This window comes from Larimichthys crocea, chromosome XIX (genome assembly GCF_000972845.2).
Source record: "Larimichthys crocea isolate SSNF chromosome XIX, L_crocea_2.0, whole genome shotgun sequence".
NCBI classification, from domain to species: domain Eukaryota; kingdom Metazoa; phylum Chordata; class Actinopteri; family Sciaenidae; genus Larimichthys; species Larimichthys crocea.
In genome coordinates, this window is record NC_040029.1 from 3,110,219 (window position 1) to 3,134,248 (window position 24,030).

Here is a 24,030-nt window from a genome sequence, read left to right on the forward strand (position 1 = left end):
TAGAGTTTGTCATGCAGTTCTTATTGAGACTAATTGTCAATAACAATATCACCTCACTGACAGTCTGGACTGTCAGCTGTTTTCATTTTGCAATCAACCATGGAACACCTTGTAGCAAACTACTACTCATACTTTCCCGCCTACAACACCAAAAGAAAAAAATCTCAACGCTGATTGGCTGCTCGAACTGCCAATTAAGTTAAGCCGTGTGTTGACGGTTACGTCAAGGTGGCCACAGCAAGAGCACAGGTGCATCGTTTGTACTTCAAAATAAAAGCATTATTTAAAAATATACAATATATATATTTAAATAATAATAATAATTTAAATAATAATATAAAAGGAAGTTAAACTGATATTTCTATTTAAAAAAACAAACAATGCACAATTATGTATGGAAGCCTTTTCTGGTTCACCTTCATAAATATAACACTGATCTTGAGAAGCAAGGGAGTTCATAGAGTGCCACCTACCTTTACCATCTCTGTTTAGTACTTGTGTTAAGATTCTGTGATGCAGCAGTGTACTTAATTATTTTTTTTAAATACTTTTAAATGTGCCCTGTTTTGTTTCTACTCTGTCTATTTTCTGTCTGTTTTTTTTGTAACTTGCCTTCTAATTAAAAAAAATAGATTTAAATATATATATGTATATATGTTCAATAAAGATATTGTTTAAAGGAAAAAAAAGAACAACGTTACATTAGAGGACAAACGGCATTCATTCATATAGCGGCAGGTGAAGGATTTATTTTGAAATGACTGACCGGATGTTTTTGACCACAACTCCAGCTAGCTCGACAGCGTCGCAGTCATTTGTGTATTTCGAGGAAGTCCATTGATGATGCTGGTGCGAAGATAGGTTGTGGATAAAAGTTATTCAACAGCTTTTTATTGTGGAGGACAAATTTCCGCCGGGGCCTGACACAGGTAACGACAAACAAACACACGGTTAGCATTACGCGGTTTAAAAAAACAAAACAAAAAAAAACTCGTCACGCGGAAAGGTAACCGGCTCCTCAGCTTGTTGCGACAACAAAATACACATTTCTCTCTTATTATATTTCACACGCTACCTGTTTTATTTATTAATGTAATTATTTCTGACGTTTATTTGGTGTTTTTTCGTGCGGGACGGCGACTTCCTGGTTGTGGCGTCTGTTTGACATTGGCTGTTTGAACGTAAACAGACAGGTTGTCAGTTGGTTGTCAGTTGGTTGTCAGTTATCCGCCTAACAGTTAGTTTCAAACTATTTATTTACCTTTTTTTATAACAGGTGTGCGCATATATTATGAATTTGAATGTGAGCGCATGTGTCTCATTCAGCTTATTTCTTCCTCACTTCGCATGTAATATTCACAAATTGGATTTTATTTTGATAACCCCGGTGACAGTTTAAAGCTGATTAATTTAATCGAATAAAGAGAGGAGGAGGAGGAGAGGCGTTCAATGTCTCTCTGTCTTCCGCTTGTAGCCGTGCTGTGTTTGAGGGTCAATCTAATTTCATGCATCTTTGAGCTCTTGGCTTTAGAAAGTAAATAAGGCACTTGAAAAGGAAATTGCATCACAGCACAAAGTGTGGCTTTATCTGAGTAAGAGAAGTCTACAGTCCTGCTGTCACGTCTCAGTTTAAATATTTTTAATTTGAATCCGTCAAATCAAGATTTAAATGTGCTGGCAGATCATATACAGAAAATAAAACGGACCCCGCTTGGTACAAACATACAGAAAAGCCTCCCCCGTAACACTGAATCTATGGTTCATGCATGCACAGCATTAGATTGGTTGTCGTTTTGATGTTGCCTGATGGCACAGAGGTAACCGCTGTAAGTTTCACTTCCTGCAAAGCAGAAGCAAACAACCCAAGAACATTTTTGGCATCACTTTTGTCTCTGCGTCCTCCTGTCTGTGTGTGTGCGAGACTGTTGATTTTCCCACCAGGCATTTGTTCTCACTTCCTTGCTTCATGCGGTCTTGCGATGTCAGTTGAGACATGTGGGAACTTTCCACAGCTTTGGGTGGAGGAGATGATTCATAACCAGATCTTTCTTGTCTGAGCTCTTCAGAGTTTAGCGAGGTGGCTCCACGGATGTTGATCTGCAGGTTGCTTCCGCTCTACCTACCGCTTTGGTCCAGACTGAAATATCTCAACAACTATAGGATGGATTGCCACAAATTGTCGTGCAGAAATCCATGTTCAACACATGATAAATTGTGACTATGTCTCTGCACGATTCTGAACAAGACTTGCCTCCTTTCACATCTTTTCAGGATGTTACTGATAACACTGCTGGTCTTCCTGTGTGGCGTCAGAACTTCGGTCACAGAAAACAACACGGCTCAGCAGGGTCCTCCGCCGCTGCTGCTGGTGTCGTTCGATGGCTTCCGAGCGGACTACCTGCAGAGGTTCCCCATGCCGAACCTGAAGTTCCTGTACAGCCAGGGGGTGCTGGTGGAGCAGCTCAACAACGTCTTCATCACCAAGACGTTTCCCAACCACTACAGCCTTGTAAGCAGTGCTGCTTGTACCCTCGGAGTGTGTGATGCTTGTCTGAAAACACGTTCAGCAACAACAACTACAATAATTGTCATTGTCTTTTCCCTCCAGGTGACCGGGCTGTACGCAGAGTCTCACGGTATGCTGGCCAGTTACATGTACGACCCCGTCAGCCACAAGCACTTCAACGCCAGCAACGGCACCGACCCGCTGTGGTGGAGCGAGGCGCAGCCCCTCTGGCTCACAGCGTTGGACTCCGGCTACAAAACGGCGGCCATGATGTGGCCCGGCTCTGACGTAACCATCGGCAACCGCACAGCGACGCACTTCCATCGCTACGACGCTAGTGTGACGTTCCAGCAACGACTGGGCAACGTGACGAAGTGGATTCTCGGAGACGGAAAGGTAGAGAAGCTTTTGTGATGTGGTTGTAAACATGTTTCAGTGTTTGCACTTTCATTTTGCTCTGTCGCTATGGTAATGCCACTTCAGCGCACAGTGCAATACAACTTTAAAAGCCTGAGTGAGTCAATAGGCATTGTTTGACATTCGATACTTTGCATCCCATTCCACCAGGAGCCAGGAGTCAAGTTTGCAGCTCTCTACTGGGAGGAGCCGGACCGGTCAGGCCACATATTCGGTCCTGAAAACACCACTGCAATGAGCAAAGTGCTGAAGGAGGTACACTCATTTCGTTTAGCTGAAAACAAATATATTTCCATTATCTCTATCTACAACTTAACTGGTTAAGCATCATGCCGTTTCTATCATACTGGCCTATGGTTACAAGCGTGTGTTATAATTTACAACAGCAGTTTAAATTTAGAAGTACTTGACATGTCATAAAGTTTTAGCAGATACCTGAGCGACAATCAGAAGCCGCTATGTTTCTACTCCTTCTCTTATTGTATAATAAAATGAATAGTGGCTACATTCCTTAAGCAGCGGCAGCAAGCCAGCATTTATAACACCACGGCCCTGGCTGGTTACTAATTACACACAGATGTGTGTTTCATGCAGTAAACCAGCGCTGAATTAGAACTCTGGCCCATGAAAGGTAAGAAGAGGTGAGAGATAAACTGTTGGATCAGTCACCATAAAATTTAGTTTAGATATTTGAAGTCCTTTTAGGGTGAACAATAACTGAAGAGAGGCAGCAGGTTTTGGTAACATCTCTTTTTTGGCATGTGTTTGGGATCAAACAGTGCCGATCTCTTCGGTTCGGCCAGATTTATCTAGACGTTTCTCTGAATCCAATAGAAGCGCAGCCTACTAACCAATCAGAAGTAGGGCGGGGTGGGACTGATTTGTTTTTTTCCACTATCGGCCCTGCAAATGAAACATTTAGTCAACAGACAAAGTACTACGACCCCCGAAACCCAAAACCCTAAATAAAGTCTTTAGTTTAGAGTTACATTTCCCAGCACAGGAATTTGGCTTCTCCTTTTTTGTAGTCTCAAACTCCAGCTCCTGTTTTGTGGAGACAACTGCAGCACATCAAGAAACAAAGAGAGAACCAGATACATTAACAATATGCATTAATACATACCTTAACAATTCCAAACTAACCAATATTTTTATTAAAAACTAAACATGCTCAACCAAAAATTGTTTGATTATTTGTTTTCTATGCCTTTATATATCAAGGACAACAGTAACTAAACCAAAGATAAGAAAAGGATAGCGTAAATAAATAATCATAATAAGAAAATCGATGCTAGAGATGCAATAAATATGAAAATGTATTGTAAGAATGCCAGAAACTTGCTTCACTGGCTCGGCACACTTGAGAGTTAATCAGATTTGTACAGAACTCCTTTCACTCCAGATTTGCTTGATGGGAACATTTATCGACGGCTGCGTCTCTTTTCAGGTGGACGACAACATCGGCCTGCTGATTTCAGAGCTGAATCGGACCGGCCTCTGGGGTCACATCAACATCATGGTAACCAGTGACCACGGGATGGCTCAGTGCTCGGCCGATCGCCTCATACGTTTGGACCACTGCCTCCATCCCGACAACTACACAGTGGTGGACTTGTCACCTGTCGCCGCCATCTTCCCACGTAACGGTAACTGGGTTTACATGACATGAGATGAAAGACCCTGCATGCAAACAGCCTGATCTATTGATGGTAAATGTCAATGATTGGACTGTTTCTGTGTGTGTGTGTGGTTTGCAGATGTGGAAGCCGTCTACGCCCTCTTGAATAAGTGCCACCCTAATATGACAGCATATTTGAAAAAGGCCATCCCTGATAGGCTGCACTACAAGAACAACGAGCGCATCCAGCAAATCATACTGATCGCTGATGAGGGCTGGACCATCATAAAGCAAGGGGACAAGCTGCCAAGATGTACGTCTTTCAATTGTTTTCTTGTGAAGTGCAAACTCACCTGCAAACAAGTACAGCACAGAAATATTCACCCTCTTTCCCTCCCTCAGTGGGCGATCATGGCTACGACAACTCCTTACCCAGCATGCACCCCTTCCTAGCCGCGACTGGGCCCAGCTTCCGTCGGGATTATCGAATGAGCAGTTTGCAGACCGTAGACATCTACCCGCTCATGTGCCACCTCCTGTCGGTGCCCCCAAAGCCCAACAACGGTACCCTCGCCCAGGCCCAGTGCATGCTGGTTGCTAAGACCTGCTGGAATGTTGCTCTGATGATCGGCCTGGTGGTGGGCGTCCTGCTCATACTGAGTATAATCACTGGTAAGTCTATGCGGAATATATACCCCAGCAGCAGCATGTAAAAAGATAATAAAAAGAGGGCCCAGGATAGACCCCTGAGGGACACCAGTACAAGCAGCAGTCTCTATAAATATTTTAAAAATAGTAGCAAAATGACTAAGATATTTGAACCAGTTGCTGATATAGTTGTTTTTACTACTGTACAGTGTGTCTCCAACTATGCAACTAATATGAACATGTTTCTCTTCAGTCCTCTTCAGCTTGCTGAAATACCGCAACCCGTTACGCCCTCCCCGGCCCTTCCGGAGGCTACAGGTTGACTATGACGATGACGATGATCCTTTGCTGCAGTAAACCAGTGAAAACAGGTCACCACACACTAATCAGTGCCTGTTTGTGCTCCGATAGGTACTTGATACGTTGCACTTTAATCACGGAGGCTGTTGATCCAGCTTTCACTCTGGTGTGTGTGTGTGTGTGTGTGTGTGTGTGTGTGTGTGTGTGTGTGTGTGTGTGTGTGTGTGTGTGTGTGTGTGTGTGTGTGTGTACGTTCATGCAGTAGAAAGACCTGTTTTTCAAAAAGTTGTCAGGTCAAAACAAATATACTGAATACTCTCCATAATATGACTGCTGTGAGAAGAAAATGTGACAAGAGGCCAGTAGAATTTTGTGGAATGTGAATTATTTTGAGGAAATACTTTTTGGGAGGATAATATTGAGATTAATTGTTTTATTTTATATATTTCTGCAGGAACTGTCTTTATAAAAATCTGTGTGTGTGTGTGTGCGCGTATGGTTTACTTGCTTGGATTGGTAGTGTTACTCTGTGTCAGCAGAGGGAGCCAGTCGCTCATTTAAGATTCCTATCGTTTCATGAAAGGGAAAAGCTTGAACTGATTCTTACTGTAGTTGTAACTGAGTGTACAGTTACTGTTTTGCTTTATTTGTTCAACTGATATTCAAGTAATCTCAATGCCACTTAAGTTCTCCTTTTATTCCATGTTCAGAATTAAAATCTGAATGGATATATTTTGACTTTTAAATTATAGCATAATAATAACTCAAATGCAAGAGAAAGAAAGAGAAATGGTATTGCTGTAAATGCCATGTATCCATTATGTACTTGCAGTATAAAATATACCAAGGACAATTATTAAAATGCACACCAGGCGCTCCAAAGAGAGATTCACCATCTGAAAACAGAAAATATTTCAAAATAAAAGCAAAGGAACGGTTAATATTAGCATCAGGTAGTACAGCAACACACTGGATTTGAAAAATAGTACTAAATTAAAGTAATGAGTTGAAACCTGATGCTGCTTTTCTTACTATCAACAAATCCCATGAAAAGACCAAAGCCAACAATGAGTGTATCCCATTAACTATTAGTCTCACAGACGTTGTCGTGCTGTTTCACTAGATTCATCTGCAGCTGAAAGTAGTGCCCAGTAAATGCACCATTTTCTCCTGTGTGAGGAACATTTGCTAACAACTACAGTGGCCGTCTGTTTGAGGAAGATGTTTGTTTTTAAGATTCATGTGACCACCTACAGTGTAGAGGTGTGAGAATGTATTAAGAGAAGGTTGGTTTTTGGTCTTTTCATGGGATTTCATGACAGTAATTATAATTCAGTGCTGCCCTCATGCTTCTCCAACCAAGTATCTAGCGATACAGTATCTACACTGTGTGTGTGTGTAAAAGTGTGTGTGTGTAAAAGTGTGTTTCTTGCTGCTGAAACAAATAAGGAGAAAGTCCAATTGTTTGTCACGTTCTTCTTCTTCTGCATACTGCATTTTATTAAACATAAATATGTAAAGTTCCTTGTGAGGCCTTGATATAATCACCACTGACAAATGACTCACTCTAGTAGTGCTGTCCTTTCTGCTGCTTTTAAAAACTTCAGTTGTTTCAGGTCACAGTGAGCACATTCACCTTTTTGGATAGAAGTTTCACAGTTACTGAGCATATTTTATTTAGAGATTACAGTGTTCTTTGTTCACCCTCGCCTTATTCTGTAAAACAATCTATTTTTGTGCCATAAAGCAGTCGTATATAGTATAAAAGTCAGTTGAGTGGTATGATGTGAAGCTACCAGTTTAAAGTCATTGGTCTCAGTTTTATGGTTATCATATTTATGTTTCTGATGTTTAAATGCTCCATGTAAGCTGTATCTTTGCACTCTGTATGTGTGTGTTTGGTTCTTTTAAAAGTTACTGTTTTCTAGTTTTGCGAAGTATAGTTTTGGTACTATGCAAACCCTGTCTGGCCTGTAGAGAGATTCCTGTGGTTTAATGTTACTTGAAAAAAAGAATAAAGTTGATTTAAATGTGACTTATTGTGTTTTGCGATTCAAACCCTCACATCAGGTGTCATTAAATGGAAAGGAAAAGCGACACACGTTTGGAAAAATTAATTTATATTCCTTTATATTTTTTTTTTCTCCATCGCAGTCACAACATTACAATGTAATAAAATGGTAAATATATAAAATCAAACTCAATACTGACGCATATACATTTCTGTATCGTGTTCAAAACCAAATGAACTGTACACATTTATATCTGTTTTACATCATTTAAAATCTGTCATAATTTCTATGTAGTCATCTGTATTATTGTAAATCTTTGTCTCTTCACAGATAAATAGACTTTATTTTCAGGAGGTATTGTAACAAAAATAACACATTTCCTAATGCTGGCCACCTGAAGCCATTGAAAATATCATTCGACTCTTCCCCCAGAATGCTTTTACACTATTGTAGACACAGAATACACAGACAAACAAGAGATACACAACGTGTCGTCTCGTTTCTCTCCGGGTTTTGTTTGTGGTTGTTCAGAAACATTCGGCATGAGTTTGGGAATCCGCCCCCAAAAAGGCCGGAAGATTCCTGAATGGTGTTTTTATGAGCTGACGCAGGAGTGGTTTGAACACGGTTGATGACAGGAGCCATCATTTCTACGGTGAAGACAGGAGGCGTTCGCCAGACAGTGCCTGGTTTTGTTCCTCTTGTTGTATGAAATATGTGCTCATGTATTGAACCGTTTATTGGCATGTAGCTGCACATTGCAAATATGACCATCTTACAAAGCTGTTTAATCACATTCAGTCATAAAAATCGAAACAAATACGACTCTCATATTTCTTTTAAAGGGCTGGTTCCAAAAAATGACAAGAAATCATATAGCGTAGCACAGTTTAGCATAGCATTTTGGAAAAATACTCTTATTTTTGCATTCTTATCTAAAGTTGGATAAGAAGATTGATACCATCGCCATGTCACGTCACTAAAGCTACAGTTAGAATACACTTAGCTTAGCATTAACATTGAAAACAGGGTGAAACAGCTGGCTTAGCTCTTCAGTTAGCAACTTAGCATTAAGACTGGAAACGGGGTGAAACAGCTTTAGAGACATTTTGGGAAAAATACTTTTTATTCCAGAGTTACATTGAGAAGATGGTGCTACAGCTAAGATGCTACAGCTAAGTTAAATTAGCTTAGCTTAGATTAGCTTAGCATGACTGTAACCTGGCTCCATCTAAAGGTTAGGAAACAAATCTTCCTAATAGCACCTCAAAATGTTTCTAATTAACACTTAATCTTAGTGGATTCATTTCCAGTCCAACATTTTAAACTTTGGACAGAGCCAGCGAGCTAAATGCCTTCCACTTTCTATGTTAAGCTAAGCTAAATTAGCTTAGCTTAGCTTAGCATGACTGTAACCTGGCTCCATCTAAAGGCTAGGAAACAAATCTTCCTAACAGCACCTCAAAATGTTTCTAATTGACACTTAATCTTAGTGGATTCATTTCCAGTCCAACATTTTAAACTTTGGACAGAGCCAGCAAGCTAAATGCTTCACCCCGCCTTCCACTCTCTATGCTAAGCTAAGCTAACCGGCTCCAAATTTGCTCCAGCTTTCAAATTTAGCGTACGAATATGAGAGTGGTGAGCACTTCTCATACTAAATATGAGCGCGTAAATGAACATTTTAGTCCTCAAAAGAAAAGCACAACAAATTTTTTTAACTAATCACTGCTTGTGCTGATGGTCTTTGCAGATAAATTGTGCTCATCAGGAATGTGAGACGACATTACATGTATTGTTATTCATCGGTTTGTCCCAATGTCCTCTTTTCCAGAGAAACAAAACCATGGCTTGGCTGTGGCTGTCTGGCGAATCACCTCCAGAAACTTCATCCTGCCTACAGATCTAATATCAGTGTGCTTATACTCAAGACAACACGATGGCACAGACTCCTACGAAAACACAGTTTCCAGTTAAGCCGTATTTTTCTTCTCTCGTCTTACATTCTGGATATTTATAAAGAACATTTACTATCAGTACATTTGAAAGAGCCATCTAAGCGAACTCATCGAACATAGATCCAACTGAGAAAGATTACCAGAAAAAGGTATTTACAATCAAAATGCCAACCACGAGAAAATAAAAGGTACTTTTGCACATCGAAATCTCTAGAGCTACTTTTTTTTTCCCCTCCCAAGCTGAAGAACACAGTAGAAAAGCATGACCCCCGACAAAATAAAAGCTCATGGTACATCTTATAGATACATCCACATTAAGGTTTAGTTTGACCCTGCCCTGTGCTTATAGTATCCACACCTGAGTCAAACCAATGAAATCCTTCCAACTTGTTTTCCATGATTGAATCTAAGTATTTGTGCCAAAAGTCTTCTTCGGTTGTGAAAGGAAAGGATTTCAACTGCGGTTGGACTCAGATCTGGTAGAAACTGGTCTGAGATCAGAAACAGCTTAGCCTCTGGCCTCGATTTTCTACAAAACCATGATGAGTAATGATAATTTCACAGCTCTGGACCAAGCAAGTAAAACTTTGGCTAAAAAAAGCATATGAAGCATTACTGACACATACGGTTAGTTTGCACTCGTACACCACACATGTTCGCACACACGCACTGACACATACACACCCACACACACACATTTAACAGCCTAACAGCAGGCCTCATATGCTTTATAGACCCTGATAGTGGAACATTTATGTGTTTATCCAAAGAACGAAAAAAAAAAACAACTGCTTTTGCACATTCCAGTCGGGAGCTTGCATCCAGCCTGGTTCTTCCCAACGTAAGGATACGTTACTACACATTCCTCCCGACCAATTTAAACCCGTCAACGTACAAAGTTGATCGAGAAAGATGGAAATTCTCATGAACTAATGCAAAAAGGTTAAAAAGAAGTCGTATATATCGACACCTCAAAAAATAGGAATAATACATGAGAACAGTGATGTGGTTTTTCATAAAGGTTATCCAAGCCCAGAACCTTTGTGTGTGTGTAACCTTGCATAGCTGTGGATGTGTAGCCATACAATAACACTGACTGGACTTCTCTACAGAGTGGGCCTGGCTAAGGCTCTGGGTTTTTTTTGTTGTGAAGGAAGAAACTATTCATCTATAGCGTGCAGACTCAACCGTAGAGTGCCGATCCATGACTTCTTGATTACCGGGTGATGTGGGGGATAATTAAAAACAAACACAGAGATGGCGAGAAGGTATGGTACCTGCAGATTGATTATGAGGCTGCGGCCGAGTCTGAACGCTACGCATGAATACTCCAAAGAAGGAACTGTATTTTTTTTTTTTTTTGGTTGTGTCAGACCTGATTTGGTTGTGTTAAACCTGATCTGTGATTGGCTGTAGCTCTGGGTGCAAAGGGGGCCATGGTTTGGGTCAAAAGGTCAGAGGTCAGTGCTAGCTGAACATAAATCTCCCTTTAACAACCCAGAAGCACATACGAAGCTGTGACTCTTCAAGCCATCTTGTAATTTTCCTATACGCCCTCGAACCTAGAACATTCATGCAAGAAATTCACGAGCACAATCTGTGAGACTAACAGAAAATGTCTGACTGTGTTCTCTAAATGTCACATATTTGTGTGTTTTTTTTTTCGTACAACGTGCTAACACAGTGTGCTGTTTTTCCTTAGACTTCTGTGCTCTGACACACTGAACCCATGCTTTAATGTACAGTGCATGTCCAGATCGGAGTGTAGCAAAAAAACCTAGCACCACCCTCCAAAAGTTGCACATAACCTTGACGGAGGATAAAAAAGAAATTCCACCTCCACGTCTGTCGAGCAGATAAGGCATTGTATCGTCGTCACCCCGGTTTCACAGAGACAGAAGGTGTTGCTGTTTTTATGTACACTCAGAAACAGATTGATTGAATGACACGATTCAATCAATCTGAATGTGAAAACACTCAAATGTATTTGGCTAAAATCTTCGTAACACTGTAACCAGGACTATACAAAAACCACCCAGCTTTACTCAATAGCACCATATGAATATTGTTCCCAAATTATAAAGGGGTAAGGGATTATTGGACATTAGTGTGTGAGAGTGTGTGTGTATGTGTGTGTTCAAGCGGTGAGGTAGGGATGCATCCCTGTGTCTGCATGTGTGTACTAACTAGCATATCTCCCTGCAGTGGAGGAAAAAACCCTATGTGTGTGTGTGTTCGTGTGTGTTCATATATGTGTGTGTTGACTAAGCACATCTCCTCGCGTCGGAGACTTGCATAGCTTCTGCAGGACAGGAAGAGCAGTTGTCCGTTTGGACGGAGCCTTTGGCACAGCCTTGGCCGATAACTGAAGGCAGTACTCAAGTTGCACCATAGAATTCAAAGAGACGAACTGCCCTTATTGCACCATAAGTACATGTGTGTTTCATATTTGCACCATATGAAGTGGGATTAGCAGCCAATTGACTCTGAAGCTTGAGCGTGTTGCACCATATGAACACCAATGCTGCTGCTTCTGTTGCGCGTTCGCACCTATTGAATCTACTCGCCAGATTGCAGCAAATTAACTTGATTTTTTTTAAAAATCAGCTAGCACCACGGAAAAGTAACGTAACTTCTTTGTTTACGTTCAAACTTAAAGGGGATACGTCAACATTTTTTAGTGTTAAAGGACCAGTGTGTAGGATTAAGTGTAGGACCAATCTAGATCCAGTATTTGGTTGGGTACAACATGACAATACATCATGGCGGACCTCACCAAAAGGACCTGCTTGCTCTGTAGATATAAAAGGCTCATTCTAATGCACCAAAAACAGAAACTTTTATTTTTAGGTGATTATACACTAATGAAAACATAGTTATATATTATATTACATTTCATTTCTAGATATATAATAATGTATCCTCCTAAATTTTACACACTGGACCTTTAAGTCTCTTTTTCTCACCTGCCACATTTGGCTGAAACATTATGTGGTTCTAACAAATTGTTTTTTTCTTGATTGATTAAAGTATTGACCATTTTTTTCTGATTAATCATTTAATCTATAATAGTATAATATTCCCAACCTCTAGGGAAGCTCAGTTCAACCTCATGTTTACTTGCTTCTCTTGTAAATTATTGAATAATTTGATATCCTTTGATTATTTGGATAAAACAAAGACAAAAACATTACTTTCTGTTCGTTCTGCTCTCAACTAGAGGACATAACCAGTGCTGAGAGATGAGAGACTTTGCTTTCTTTTAAAAGATTAATTTGTCTCTCAAGACAGCAGATTGAGGCTACTTTATAAGTCCCAGTTTTTGAAAAGGAAGAGTATTTTTGGAATAGAGGAATTTGTGGAATTGATTTTGATCCTTTTCTTTTTTTAAACTGAGTTTTGAGTCCGACAATGTTTGTCAGTGTCTCAGTTTGCAATGTTAAATCAGTACAATCCTCTTTTAAAGGGTCACAAGTCTAAAAGACAGAGGAAAACAATAAATTCTCATGGTTGAGAAGCTGAAAAAGGGACATTTTTGCTTGATGTGCTTGAATTCTTATCAAGAACCTGAATTCTTCTAGCAAGATATGATTACATTTGGTGGAAACAAAAAATGCAGCATCAAGCTTGTTTTCAGCCTCAGTTTCAATGGTCTTCACTAAAAGACAGATCTGAACAAGCTGCCAAAAATGTTGAAGTACCCCTTTTAACACTTTAAAATGCAATATTTTTCTTTGTCCTCACTTGCTTGATCCTCTTTCCAGCAGCAATAATAAGAAGCATGCGTGTTTGTGTTCATCTTTTCTAACTGCACCATTTGAAATGGCTCATGGCTGGGTTTCACCTGCTCTACCGCTGACATGGGACTGGAGAAAAGGTGTGGAGCATCGGGTGACTAACTCGTGTGATTTCAGGAGCAACGTTCCTGTCGACGGGCTGATGACTGATATCACGGCTCATTTGTTGTCGCCTGCCAATGTAACAGCTTGGATTACAGGGATAAACAAACAAAAAAATAAATTATGAGCCATACATCACAGCTCAGCCGTGGGTGGCCTTGGAGGAGTTGATATTGGATGCTTTTCAGGAGAAGTCATCGAGAGGGTTGTGGCGATTGAAGCCCAAAATTGTTTTATATGAGCTTCAGTGGTAGCACCCTGTTAGCGTGGGACCAAGATGATTAAGACATCATGGTAGACTTGATAGATCAGAAATAATTAGTCTTGCATTTGCTCTTTCTGTTGAAAATCTACTTTTTTTTTCATTGTCTGGCCGACGCAACCAAGAATTTGCAATACGGACGGAATACCTAAAGAAAACGTAACGTCCCAGGACCCCTCGTAGCATAACAGGAAATGATGGAGAACAACTTAGATACCCACATGGCATAGACACTCACAAAACAGTGCTGCCTTATGTTCCTTTGTGGTATAATGGTGAAATTTATAATTAGTAATACTGAAAACATCAGCAGGCGCTAACGCTTCTTCCACGAACATTTATCTGTAAGATGAGGGTGCCATTTTGTTTTGGATTCTTTGACTCAACAGCTGGTCTCCTTTAAAAGAGTGTTTTTGATGTTTCATGGCTTTCTTTTACGTTTGCGGGAGATTAGCAACATTCACTCGTGTACGTTAAAATCATCTGTTCTCAGCAGATCTTTAGCTCTAGCTACATGCTAACACGTTAGCATACAAGTTGTTGAGTGAGAGAAAGTGACAACAGGCGTCCCTGCAATGAAAATGTCTTTTAGTATATCCTGTTAATTCATAACGTTTAAAACCGTATCTCAGTGTATCTTAATGCTAATATCTCAGCTATCTAGCCCAGTTTAGCCAGTGTAGCTAGTTTTATTTTCATATTTTTTGGGCGGGAAACCACTAATTCTTCCACTACACAGTGACTGGCAATGTTTCACTAGTTCAAAATAGTTTTACATTACCAGCTATAGTTTTTGGGTCTTATTTTGAGCTACTACAACTTGTCATGTTCTGAGCTAATATCGCTAACCCTCGTTCAAACCAAGTATATCCTAAAGTGTTAGCATTAGCAGGGAATATATATTGACATTTTGGAAAAGCAGAGCGTTATATGACACCGCTCTTATCTCTCCGTTAAGTATGAAGCAACAGCCAGGAGAGTATTAGCACAAGGACTGATGTGCTTTTATTTTTTTGAGCTTTGTTGTGCTAAGCTAAGCTCCTGGCTCCAGCTCCATTTTATTTAGTGCAGACATGAGTGTGGTATCAATTTTCTCATCTCAATGAAGGGGTGCATTTTCCAAAATGTCTACTATTCTTCGAACTTCGAGTGATGTTTTGAATTTGTTTGAGTGCGCTTTAAATGCCATTATCTTCCTTCTCCATCTTTCCCAATAATGCTCTGCTACTCTCCTCGGTAATCTTGTCAACCAAACCCAACGAACCAACGTGCCCAATTGCTCTGTCTCCAGTCAACAACGTAACAGTACATACATAAAAAAACATCCCTTCTGTACATAGAAAATATATACACTACCTTTTGACTAGACTAACGACAACATGTTCACGAACTCCTTTTTATTAAAAGTGACATTTGTTCTTTCTTTGTGTCACGTCTTTTAATTCTACTGAAACCCGTGAAAGTGTGAGCGACGCAACGTAAACGGCATGCGGTGGTCAAAGACTCCAGTGTGAAACTTTGGCGCTCGTTTCTCGTCTTTTTTTTGTTTGTTTGTTTTTCTTCACGGCGGAGCGCGCGGTACGTGGGAAATAAAAAAATCGATGGGAAGAGTTAATCGGAGGTGTAGGAGATAAAGAGACAGGAGGATAAAGAGAGAAGGAGATGGACTCGCGCTCGAAGCAGCTTGTTGAGTCATGGCCATGGGACTCGCAGGTCGTAGGTGCCCGCGAGGAATTTGTATGTGACTGTGTGTGTGTGACTGTGTGCGTGTGTCTGTGTGTGTTTGTGACAGATTGCTTTTGTGTCTGTGTGCTTACATCAAGTGCCACATTGTGTGTGAGAGAATGTCTGAACATCAATGTATTGGTACACTTTTTTCTGGTGTGTGTGTCAAAGTGAGGACTCATACTGCAACAGTTCATACAGCAGGGGTCCGTCACGGTAGCGGATACCCACAGCGGCCGGCGTTATGTACTGCAGGATGTTTATAGTCCTCCGCAGGCGCCTGTCTACGTAGTGGGCATCCCATGCTGGGTAACGCTTCCTGGGCATGTCGATCTTTATGAGCGGGCCCTCTGGTTTGGAGGTGGGGGGCGCCGATCTCACCTGGAAGACGGGAAGACACGTCTCGGCCACATCCTCTTCCGTCTGCGACTTGGTCATGTGGGCCGGGGTCGGTGGAGCAGTTGGTGGGGCTGATGGGGGTAGGGGGAGACCCCAGAGGAGCTGGGCGCAGCAGGACGAGGCCGGGCTTGGCTGGAGGTGGGTGGTGGCAGGGTGCAGGAAGCCGTAGTAGAGAAGCATGACGAGGACGCCACCGGCGAATGTCAGGTAGACGCCGCACAGAGCCGGGACAGCGTAGGAGTCGGTCAACACTGGGTCCCTGTAGGCGTACCTGCAGGATGGTGACAACACGGGGGTTAAAATCATGTCTCTGTCCCCACCGGTTCATCAACGGAGCAAATCTTTAGAACACTGTCACAATAATACAGGATTAGTAATTTCCCAAAAACAGCCGGGCACTGTCGTTTTTAGCAAACGTTACTCACGCAGGAGTAAACAGTGTGTTTGTTCAGCAGCGCACTAATCCACATTTGGTGCTCTGGTGATTATTTTGGGCAGCAAGATGGTGTGTGTGGGTATGAGTCAAAATGAAATGACAGTGCGTGTGTGTTCATGGTAATGATGGAACATGTCACTCTCAGTGCGACAGTGTGGCTCATTGTGGCACGACAGAGCACAAACAATACTTGTGGGTAGGATGCTGTCATTGTTTTTGTCTTAAAATATAAATATATAAAAGAAAATTAGAACGTCACCAGATTTATCCTTTAAAATTGGGTGTGTAGGAGGCTGGGACAGGCTGACGGGCAGTGTTTCATTACTCAGAAGGAATTTAAGTATGGTGGAGCCAAATTATTTCATATATCAATTTGAACCCAAAACATCATTTGGATCTACATTTTCTTTTACGATTAGAGCTCTCCTAAACGCCATCCTCAGGAGACGCAGTTTTTATAAACCCTCACTTACCTCAGGGAAGCTGGTGATTTTCAAATCCACATTTGAAACCTCAGCTCTTCAGGGGTGTATAACTTTCTAATTTTGATTAAACCGTCTCTACAGTGGGGGGAAAGTAGAAGCTATTGAACACCAGATCACCCAAGAAGGGGAGTCTTTCTTTGAATCTCCTTTTTTTCCCCTTAGGTGCTGATTTTTTGTGTACTTTTAAGATTTTTTCTCATGCTCTTACAAATAAAAAGCCCATTGAGATGAATAAACCTGACATTCTCTCCAGCGAGGCGAGGAGAATTAGCTGCATCAAGGTTCAAGATCTATCTAAGATGGTCTAACTCACCACAGCCCAGTGAGGATGGTGTTCTCAGCCAGCACCACAGTGTAGTACGCCACCATCCTGTAACGCGTCCGGCCCTCCTTCACGTTAAACCAGCAGAAGATGTAGACAATGCCGACCACCATGTTGAAGAGCACCTCCTCCCATTTGGACATGCAGAAGTCGGTGCCCCCGTGCACCACCCAGAAGGCCATGGCGCACCAGTGGATCACCACGAAGATGCCGAAGTAGATGTGGAAGAGGGAGGCGAAGAGGGCGAGCGAGAGGACGCGGGACGAGATGGTGAAGAGGCGCCAGAAGAGGTGCAGCAGCGCCCCGCGGTAGCTCATGCTGCGCTGGTCATCACGGGAATCTCGCAACAGTTTGTGGTAGGAGGCCAGAACCCAGGCGAGAGACAAGAGGGAGCCCAGGGAGGAGATGCCTACAGAGGGAGGGAGAGGAGTGCATGAATCGTGGTTCGTGAGACAAAAATTATGAGTCACCGCTGGTGTTTTGAGTAATAATGTGAGCATTTCTTTAAATAAGAAGTAGTGTGTGACACGACAGAAACATTTGGTAATGACGCCTAATGGTATGACTCTGAAATCTATTAGTTATTTTTAATGTCCAAGCCTCTGTGTGCGTCCACCCTCTGTGCTAGTCACATATTTGCATTGAAGTAGAAGGTGTCCCAAAACTCCAGGGTGATAAGGGATGAATAACACCAGTGGGTGGCCGCCTAGATGATACATTTCCTGGATGAATAAGGAAGAGGCGGCTGATGGACTTTGGCTCGCACATCCCCCGAAACACTTATGATTGTGCTTTCTTTCCTACCTGAACAAAAAAACAGTGTGGAAATCTAAAAGCAGCACCATCTGCAGCCACAAATTACTGAGCACGGTATGTGCAAATAGGTAATTACTGTTTGTGCAGCTGTTGATTTGTATGTACTTTGTGGGCTACATGAGTACACCGTGTTAGGTTTGGCTTTGCGACAGTGTGAAGAGCTGACGTCAGTGCGTCCGGTGTGTGACCTGTGCTCCACCTACACTGCAGAGTCTCGGCTCGGTTCTCCTGGATCATGATGCAGAGCTGCAGGACCAGCTGAGGTGCAGACTCCAGGAAGGTCTCAAGCAGCCGCAGCATGTTGACGTCCGCGTACTCGAACATCATGGCCCAGTACCAACGCCGCTGGTGCTCCTTCTGCCGACGTGACATGATGCCCAGGTACAGGGTCCTGATGTACCTGCAGGGGGTTGGAGATAATTAATAATAATACTAATTAATAATAATTAATAATTTCAGTTTCTTTCTTTCTTTCTTTCTTTCTTTCTTTCTTTCTTTCTTTCCTGCACCTCCCGCTACTTTTGTTTGAAGAAGTTTCTGAAACTACTACGACCACTAATCCCTCATAATCTTACAACCTGGCCAATTAAATGGCCTCTGTTGTGATAATCCATTGATCATTTCTCATTTTCTCAAGCAAAACTGCCAAACATTTGCTTTTCCTCATCATAAACGTGCAATATATGATTTACTACGCCGGTTAGATGAATGAAAAACAATTTAAATATGTTACATCTCAAATTTATTGGAGCTATTTTCACTATTTTCTGAAGATGAATCAGAAATCCGTCAACAGTTGTAGCCCTAAGGCAGATGGCACAGTGACAGGTGCCCAGATGAAAACAGCTCGCTTGTTTAACGGTGACTAAAACATTTGAATTGCGCAGCACCCCGTCATGTTGTGAAGGGGGCTCATCTGTTTCTGGGAATGACGGCAAAACAAATGTTCTGCTTGGAGATATCACACATGCAGTATACATGCTACTTGCCAGTGATAAGCTTAATGGGCATTGGTGTGAACTTGAATGTAACAACTGTATTTTATATATTTGGATCATCGGCCGCCTTTAGTTCCTTTTGTGCTTCATCCTTTGTGTTCATCCCTGTAAGTAAGTCATTAAAGATACTTGTCGTGTACATATCTCCTGCCTGAACTCTCCTGTGACAGTTTTTTGAAAATTGTGGGCATTTACTGGGCAGAGAAGGTCAAACAAAAGTCTCAAGTCTCTCCAAACTTTGTAGAAATAACGTACAACAATCATAGCCAAATCTGCACCGTCTTTTTCAGGATGTCTTTGCTTGATTTTCCATCCCACCAGCACAAAAACTAAACCCAACAGCCAAACAGACACAGTGTGTTCTCATAATAGAAGTATCATTAGTATACATGCCATTACAATAAATAACTTCATCTCTTACTGTCTCTGCTTTTATAGATAAAACAAATCCAATTCTAAAAGAAACCCTAATGAACATGTACAATGTACTACAAATCTGAATTTCATTATCGTCTTCATGAACAAGCTTAGGATCTATACATAGTGAGTGGGCCTAGATCTGGTACAACAGTACATGTTGGTGGGATGTAGGCAGTGATTTTAATTAAAATGCCTCGGGCCACTCACACACAGAGCGTGTATGTGTGTGTGTGTGTGTGCGGATGCATGCGTATACGTACAGCTGTGCAAAGTACTCTAATGATCGCCTCCTGCTTACTACTGTAGGTGCGCGCGTGCGCTCCTGCATTATGCATGAACGCCTATTAAAGCCATCTGCTATGAAACATACAAGCTTAATTCACAACACATAAATAATGCACCATCCAGAGGAAAAACGCCCACACCGCTCGTGCTTTGTAGAGGAGAGGGCTGAGACACGTCAGGTCTGGCGTGATGCGGTGGGGCCGGCATGGGGAAGGCACTTAGGCTGCCAATCATGGGAGCACTCCTGGCTAATTAATGATCTGGTGGCACGGAGATGGAGAGAGCAGTCTGGAACTCTGGCGTGGACCGCTTTATGTGTCCATTGCTTGGCATCCTGACTTCTTGTGTTCTCTCCAATGTGAGGAGCATCCCATCTTACCTTACCTATGGTTTCTAAACCATTTAAAGCTGGATTCATGGATTTAGAAGCTTTAAAATGAGATACAAACACCAAAATACTGTTTGTCCTTGACCCTAAGGCCATGAAAAAGAAATCACTCTGTGTCTTTTTTCACATCTGTAAACAGGGAGTCCTTGGATTCACACTCATGTTAAGGATTGAGGCTTCACGCCGACCCTGACAGCCACCTAACGCCTAGACATGGCGGGCTGCGGTTTCAGACCATATGTCGAATACAGTACATCTTCCACGCCTCCACCCTATCCCCATCACTCTCACTCCCACTCCTCCTTCTCCCTCACTTTCCCCTCCCCCCCACCTGTTTTTACTCACATTGTGCAACCTTTTCTCCCTCCTCCATCTCTTCCCTCACCCCTCCTTCTCTCTCTACATCTAGAGGCGATCTGTCTCAATCAGGCCGTACCATTCCCCCCTCCCTCCTCCTTCTTCTTCTTCTTCCTCCTTCTCCTGGCCCTCCACTATCCTCCAGGTGGGAGAGTCCATTTTGCACGCTGAGGGTGGGGGTGAATGGAGATAGAGAAGGGATGTGTGTGTGTGTGTGTAGAGGGGGGGTTGATTTAACCCTACAACCACAGAAGAGCTGAGTAGCACAACAGGATGTAAACACACACACACACACACACACACACTACTCTCCCTGCTGCCCGCCCAAAGGCAAGTGGACACCATTAAGGAGTCTTCTTCTAGGAGAGAGGGGGTGGAGGAAGGGAGGAAAAGGGAACGAGAGTGAGCGCTGTCCTTGTGTGGAGGTGCTCGGAGGCTTTTTTTTGACAAGCCAGCACACTCCACTCCTGCTACTACTACTACTGCTGCTGCTGTCAAACACACACACACACACACAAGTGCACAAACAAGAAGCAAAGCGAGCAAAGACCCTACAGAAAGACACGCATGTGCATGTGTGTGTGTGCACAAGAGCAAAAGTGTGTTTCTGTGTTTTTCCCGCCAGTGCTTTTAGCACCACAATTAGCACCTACCCTTGTCCAACTCTGTGTACATGCATGTGTGTGTTTGTGTTTATGTGTGTGTGTGTGTGTGTGTGTGAGGAGAGAGGGAGATGTGTTGCCAGAAGCGCAGATGCTTTTCCTCTTTGTACTCTCCATGCACGCTGACACTCATGGGAAGAGCCGTGACACTGTTTTTTTTTTTTTTCCAAACCGGTCACACACGCATGAGCAAACACACACACACACACACACACACACACACACACACACACACACACACACACACACAGATTTGACTCCCACTTAAACAAAAAAAAACAAACAAAAAAAGACTGTGCGCTGTCCATGGTGCTGAAAATGCATTCAGCACCATGGACAGCGCCTCACAGTCTGACCCTGGAAGAAACAGCTTGGTTTGTTTTTTAGAGTGTGTGTGTGTGTGTGAGGAGCATCTTTTCCACTAGATCACTGAACTTTTTCATGAGGTGACCCCCAAAAAACCGAGAGCAGAGAAACTCAAAAGAAGTCAGAGCACCAGTCTCTCTTCATATCTGTAAGTGAAGCACAGGGGAGGTCACAGAGAGCCTTCCCCTGTTCTCCTCTCCTGCCTGTCAGTGTGAAGCATGCTTTGCTTTCCTCTGGTAACATCGAGTAGACACCCTGCTGTACCCATTAGCGACATTTAGAGTGTGTGTGTGTGTGTGTGTGTGAGGCAGGATCAGGTCTGTGTTGTTGTTTGTGCGCCCCCCTTCCCCCATCTCCTACCTCCACACTTGTCCCAGCTGGAGGATGTGTATGGTGGCCTGCCACAGCCAGATGGTGGCCAGCTGCAGGCGGTCCCTGCCGGGATACAAGCACCCCAGTGCCACCGCGCCCCGCTTGGTCAGCCCCTCCACCTCCCCGAGCCCCCCGCCCGTGTAGTCCTGAACGAACCAGCGGAAACTCAGTATCTGGACCAGCACCGACGGCACCAGCACAAAGAAGAGTGTGAGGCCGAACCAGAGGTAGTCCTGCCTCTGATAGTAGTCCACCGCCAGGCACAGGTCCGTGCCAACGTCCCAGAAGAAGACGAGGAGGGCGAGGATGATCCAGAGGCAGTCCAGCCACAGCTGCTCCCGGGGCGGGCAGTGAGTCTCCCGGATGCCGACCCCTCCGGCAGGCTGGCCCCCGCCGAGCAGAGAGCCGAGGCAGGCTGAGCGGCAGCCCCAGTAGCAAGCGGAGGTGCGGCAGCACTGACAGATGTGGATCGCGGCGGAGTCCAGCGGCTCCTCGGCATCGACATCGTAAAGCTGGGCGAAACCGCCGCCGCCGCACCCGACCCCGGCTTTGCCGCCGTCCGACTGCGCGGCCATGTTCCCCTTCCCGCTCCTGCCCTCCTGCGAAATGCACGACAAGCGCACCGTTGTGCTTTCTCGCGGGGCGCGTGTACCACGTCACTTCCCAGATACCTGCTGTCCCCTTCCCTCTCGCGCCGCGGCGACTGCTGTGTCTCTTTCCCGCACGGGGCGCGTGGAGCCATCAGAGCCGGCGGCCGCGCGACGGCGGCTCCGCTTCTTCCACGTCCGGTCGAGACGCCACCGCCACCAGGCGCTCGTGAGCAGCAGCAGCAGCAGCGGAATCAGCTCCGGTTCTAGCCCAGCAGCCCTGCATCATCCCGTCCTGCGCGCGCGGTCATCTAGGGCGACGGGAGGCTATGACGTAATGCATCTCCCGCTGTTCTTAAGACGTGTGTGTGTGTAGATGTGTGTGTGTGTGTGCGCACCGGACACCTGACTCAATCAATCAAACGACTCGTGCTAATATAAGCCTTCCTGTTCAGTCAACCGGACGACCCCCCCCGACTCCTGCTTCTCATCCCGTCCGCTCTTAGGCTGCAGGTACCCGGCATCCGCCGCAGCCCGTGACCGCTCCGCTCCTTTCCGCAGCTCCAGCCCCTCTGCAGCTCCAGCAGCAGCAGCTTCCCCACTCCTCACTCTCTCTCTCTCACACACACACACACACTCTCACTCCGCCCTCTACCGGATGACAACTTCAACCCCCAATTCACATCTGCACGCATGCACGTGCGCGTGCACGAGCACCAAAGTATAAGGGGTCGTGCATGAGCCCACTGCGCCGTGTATGGACTCTTTTCCGAGTGAAAGCAGCTGGTTTCCACCTCGAAGAGAGACGGAAAATGAGATCTCCACCCGTGTGACATTCATCTCTCCATCAATCATCGTCCTTTCTCCCATCCATCCCCTCCCTCGATATCCCCCCCTCCCCCCTCCCCTCCACAGTCTCCATCATCCCCTCCAGTGGGCTGACTGCCCTGTAGCTCTGCCAGCCTAATCAGCCGTAACATATGTGTGTGTGTGTGTGTGTGTGTGTGTGTGTGTGTGTGTGTGTGTGTGTGTGTGTGATCCCTGCTAGGCAAGCGTTTAGGATTTAGGAATGTGAGAAACTGGGATGGACACTGTGTATGTGTGTGTGCGTGAGAGGGAGAGCTGGAAAGCCGAGAGGCTGGAGATAAAGAAAGAAAGAAAGAAAGAAAGAAAGAAGGATGGATGGATTTAGGAATTAGAGGAGGGATAAAAGGAGTGTGTGATGATTCAGGCTGAAGCTTCTCCAAGGTATGAAAAGATTGACGGAAAAAATGCAAGAGAGAGAAAGAGAGAGAGATGACTGGAAGATTTAGGAATTGTTGGAGGGAGGAAAAGGGAGTGTCGGAGAGAGAGAGCCAGAAAAAAGAGATATGGCGAGAGGAGAAAAGATGGAATTGTAGGGACAGAAGAAGGGTTCATTTAGGAGTTTTAAGGAGGAGGAGAGCATTTTGTTTTCAGAATAATGAAGGTCAAGGAGAGGAAAAACAGAGGGAAGCGATGGATTCAAAGGGTTGGAAGAAGTGGGAGAGTAAAAGAGAAGAAAAAGGACAATCTGTGAACCGCTTCAGCACCGATTCCTCTTGTGAAAATGTTGTCAGCATTGAGCTAATCATTAAATTGAGCTGGACTGTACATGCACACACACACACACACACACACACACACACACACACACACACACACACACTTCATTTATTTCTCCTAAACACACAGACATAGGCAAGCACACACTGCATCACACACACACACACGTTTTCAAAAGCACGTTTCCGTGCAAGCACTTTCTCTCTCT

General features: G+C 43.8%; 2 protein-coding genes across 5 annotated transcripts; one reads left to right on the top strand and one right to left on the bottom strand.

Moving 5' to 3' along the window:
* The first annotated feature begins 731 nt into the window (after positions 1 to 731).
* Positions 732 to 9,666, top strand: enpp4 (ectonucleotide pyrophosphatase/phosphodiesterase 4). 4 transcript variants are annotated; one of them, XR_003464267.1, is made up of 9 exons: positions 732 to 857; positions 2,272 to 2,509; positions 2,609 to 2,902; positions 3,074 to 3,178; positions 4,371 to 4,569; positions 4,681 to 4,854; positions 4,944 to 5,213; positions 5,443 to 5,600; positions 9,336 to 9,666. XR_003464267.1 is itself a non-coding variant. In XM_027291624.1 (9 exons), exons 1-8 carry the CDS (start codon positions 841 to 843, stop codon positions 5,544 to 5,546), a joined length of 1,401 nt encoding a protein of 466 aa, XP_027147425.1. In that variant the 5' UTR covers positions 732 to 840; the 3' UTR covers positions 5,547 to 5,560; positions 9,336 to 9,666. The 4 variants fall into 4 exon arrangements, 3 of the variants coding, with proteins under 3 accessions (XP_027147425.1, XP_019111094.2, XP_010737247.3); XM_027291624.1 differs by having other exon boundaries at positions 5,443 to 5,560; XM_019255549.2 differs by lacking the exon at positions 9,336 to 9,666 and having other exon boundaries at positions 5,443 to 7,524.
* Positions 9,667 to 12,384: 2,718 nt separating this feature from the next.
* LOC104925344 (XK-related protein 6) lies at positions 12,385 to 23,124 on the bottom strand. The gene is made up of 4 exons (XM_010738946.3): positions 21,640 to 23,124; positions 18,007 to 18,203; positions 16,979 to 17,396; positions 12,385 to 16,015 (listed from the first exon to the last, which is right to left on the bottom strand). Exons 1-4 carry the CDS (start codon positions 22,224 to 22,226, stop codon positions 15,511 to 15,513), a joined length of 1,707 nt encoding a protein of 568 aa, XP_010737248.2. The 5' UTR covers positions 22,227 to 23,124; the 3' UTR covers positions 12,385 to 15,510.
* Positions 23,125 to 24,030: the final 906 nt, after the last annotated feature.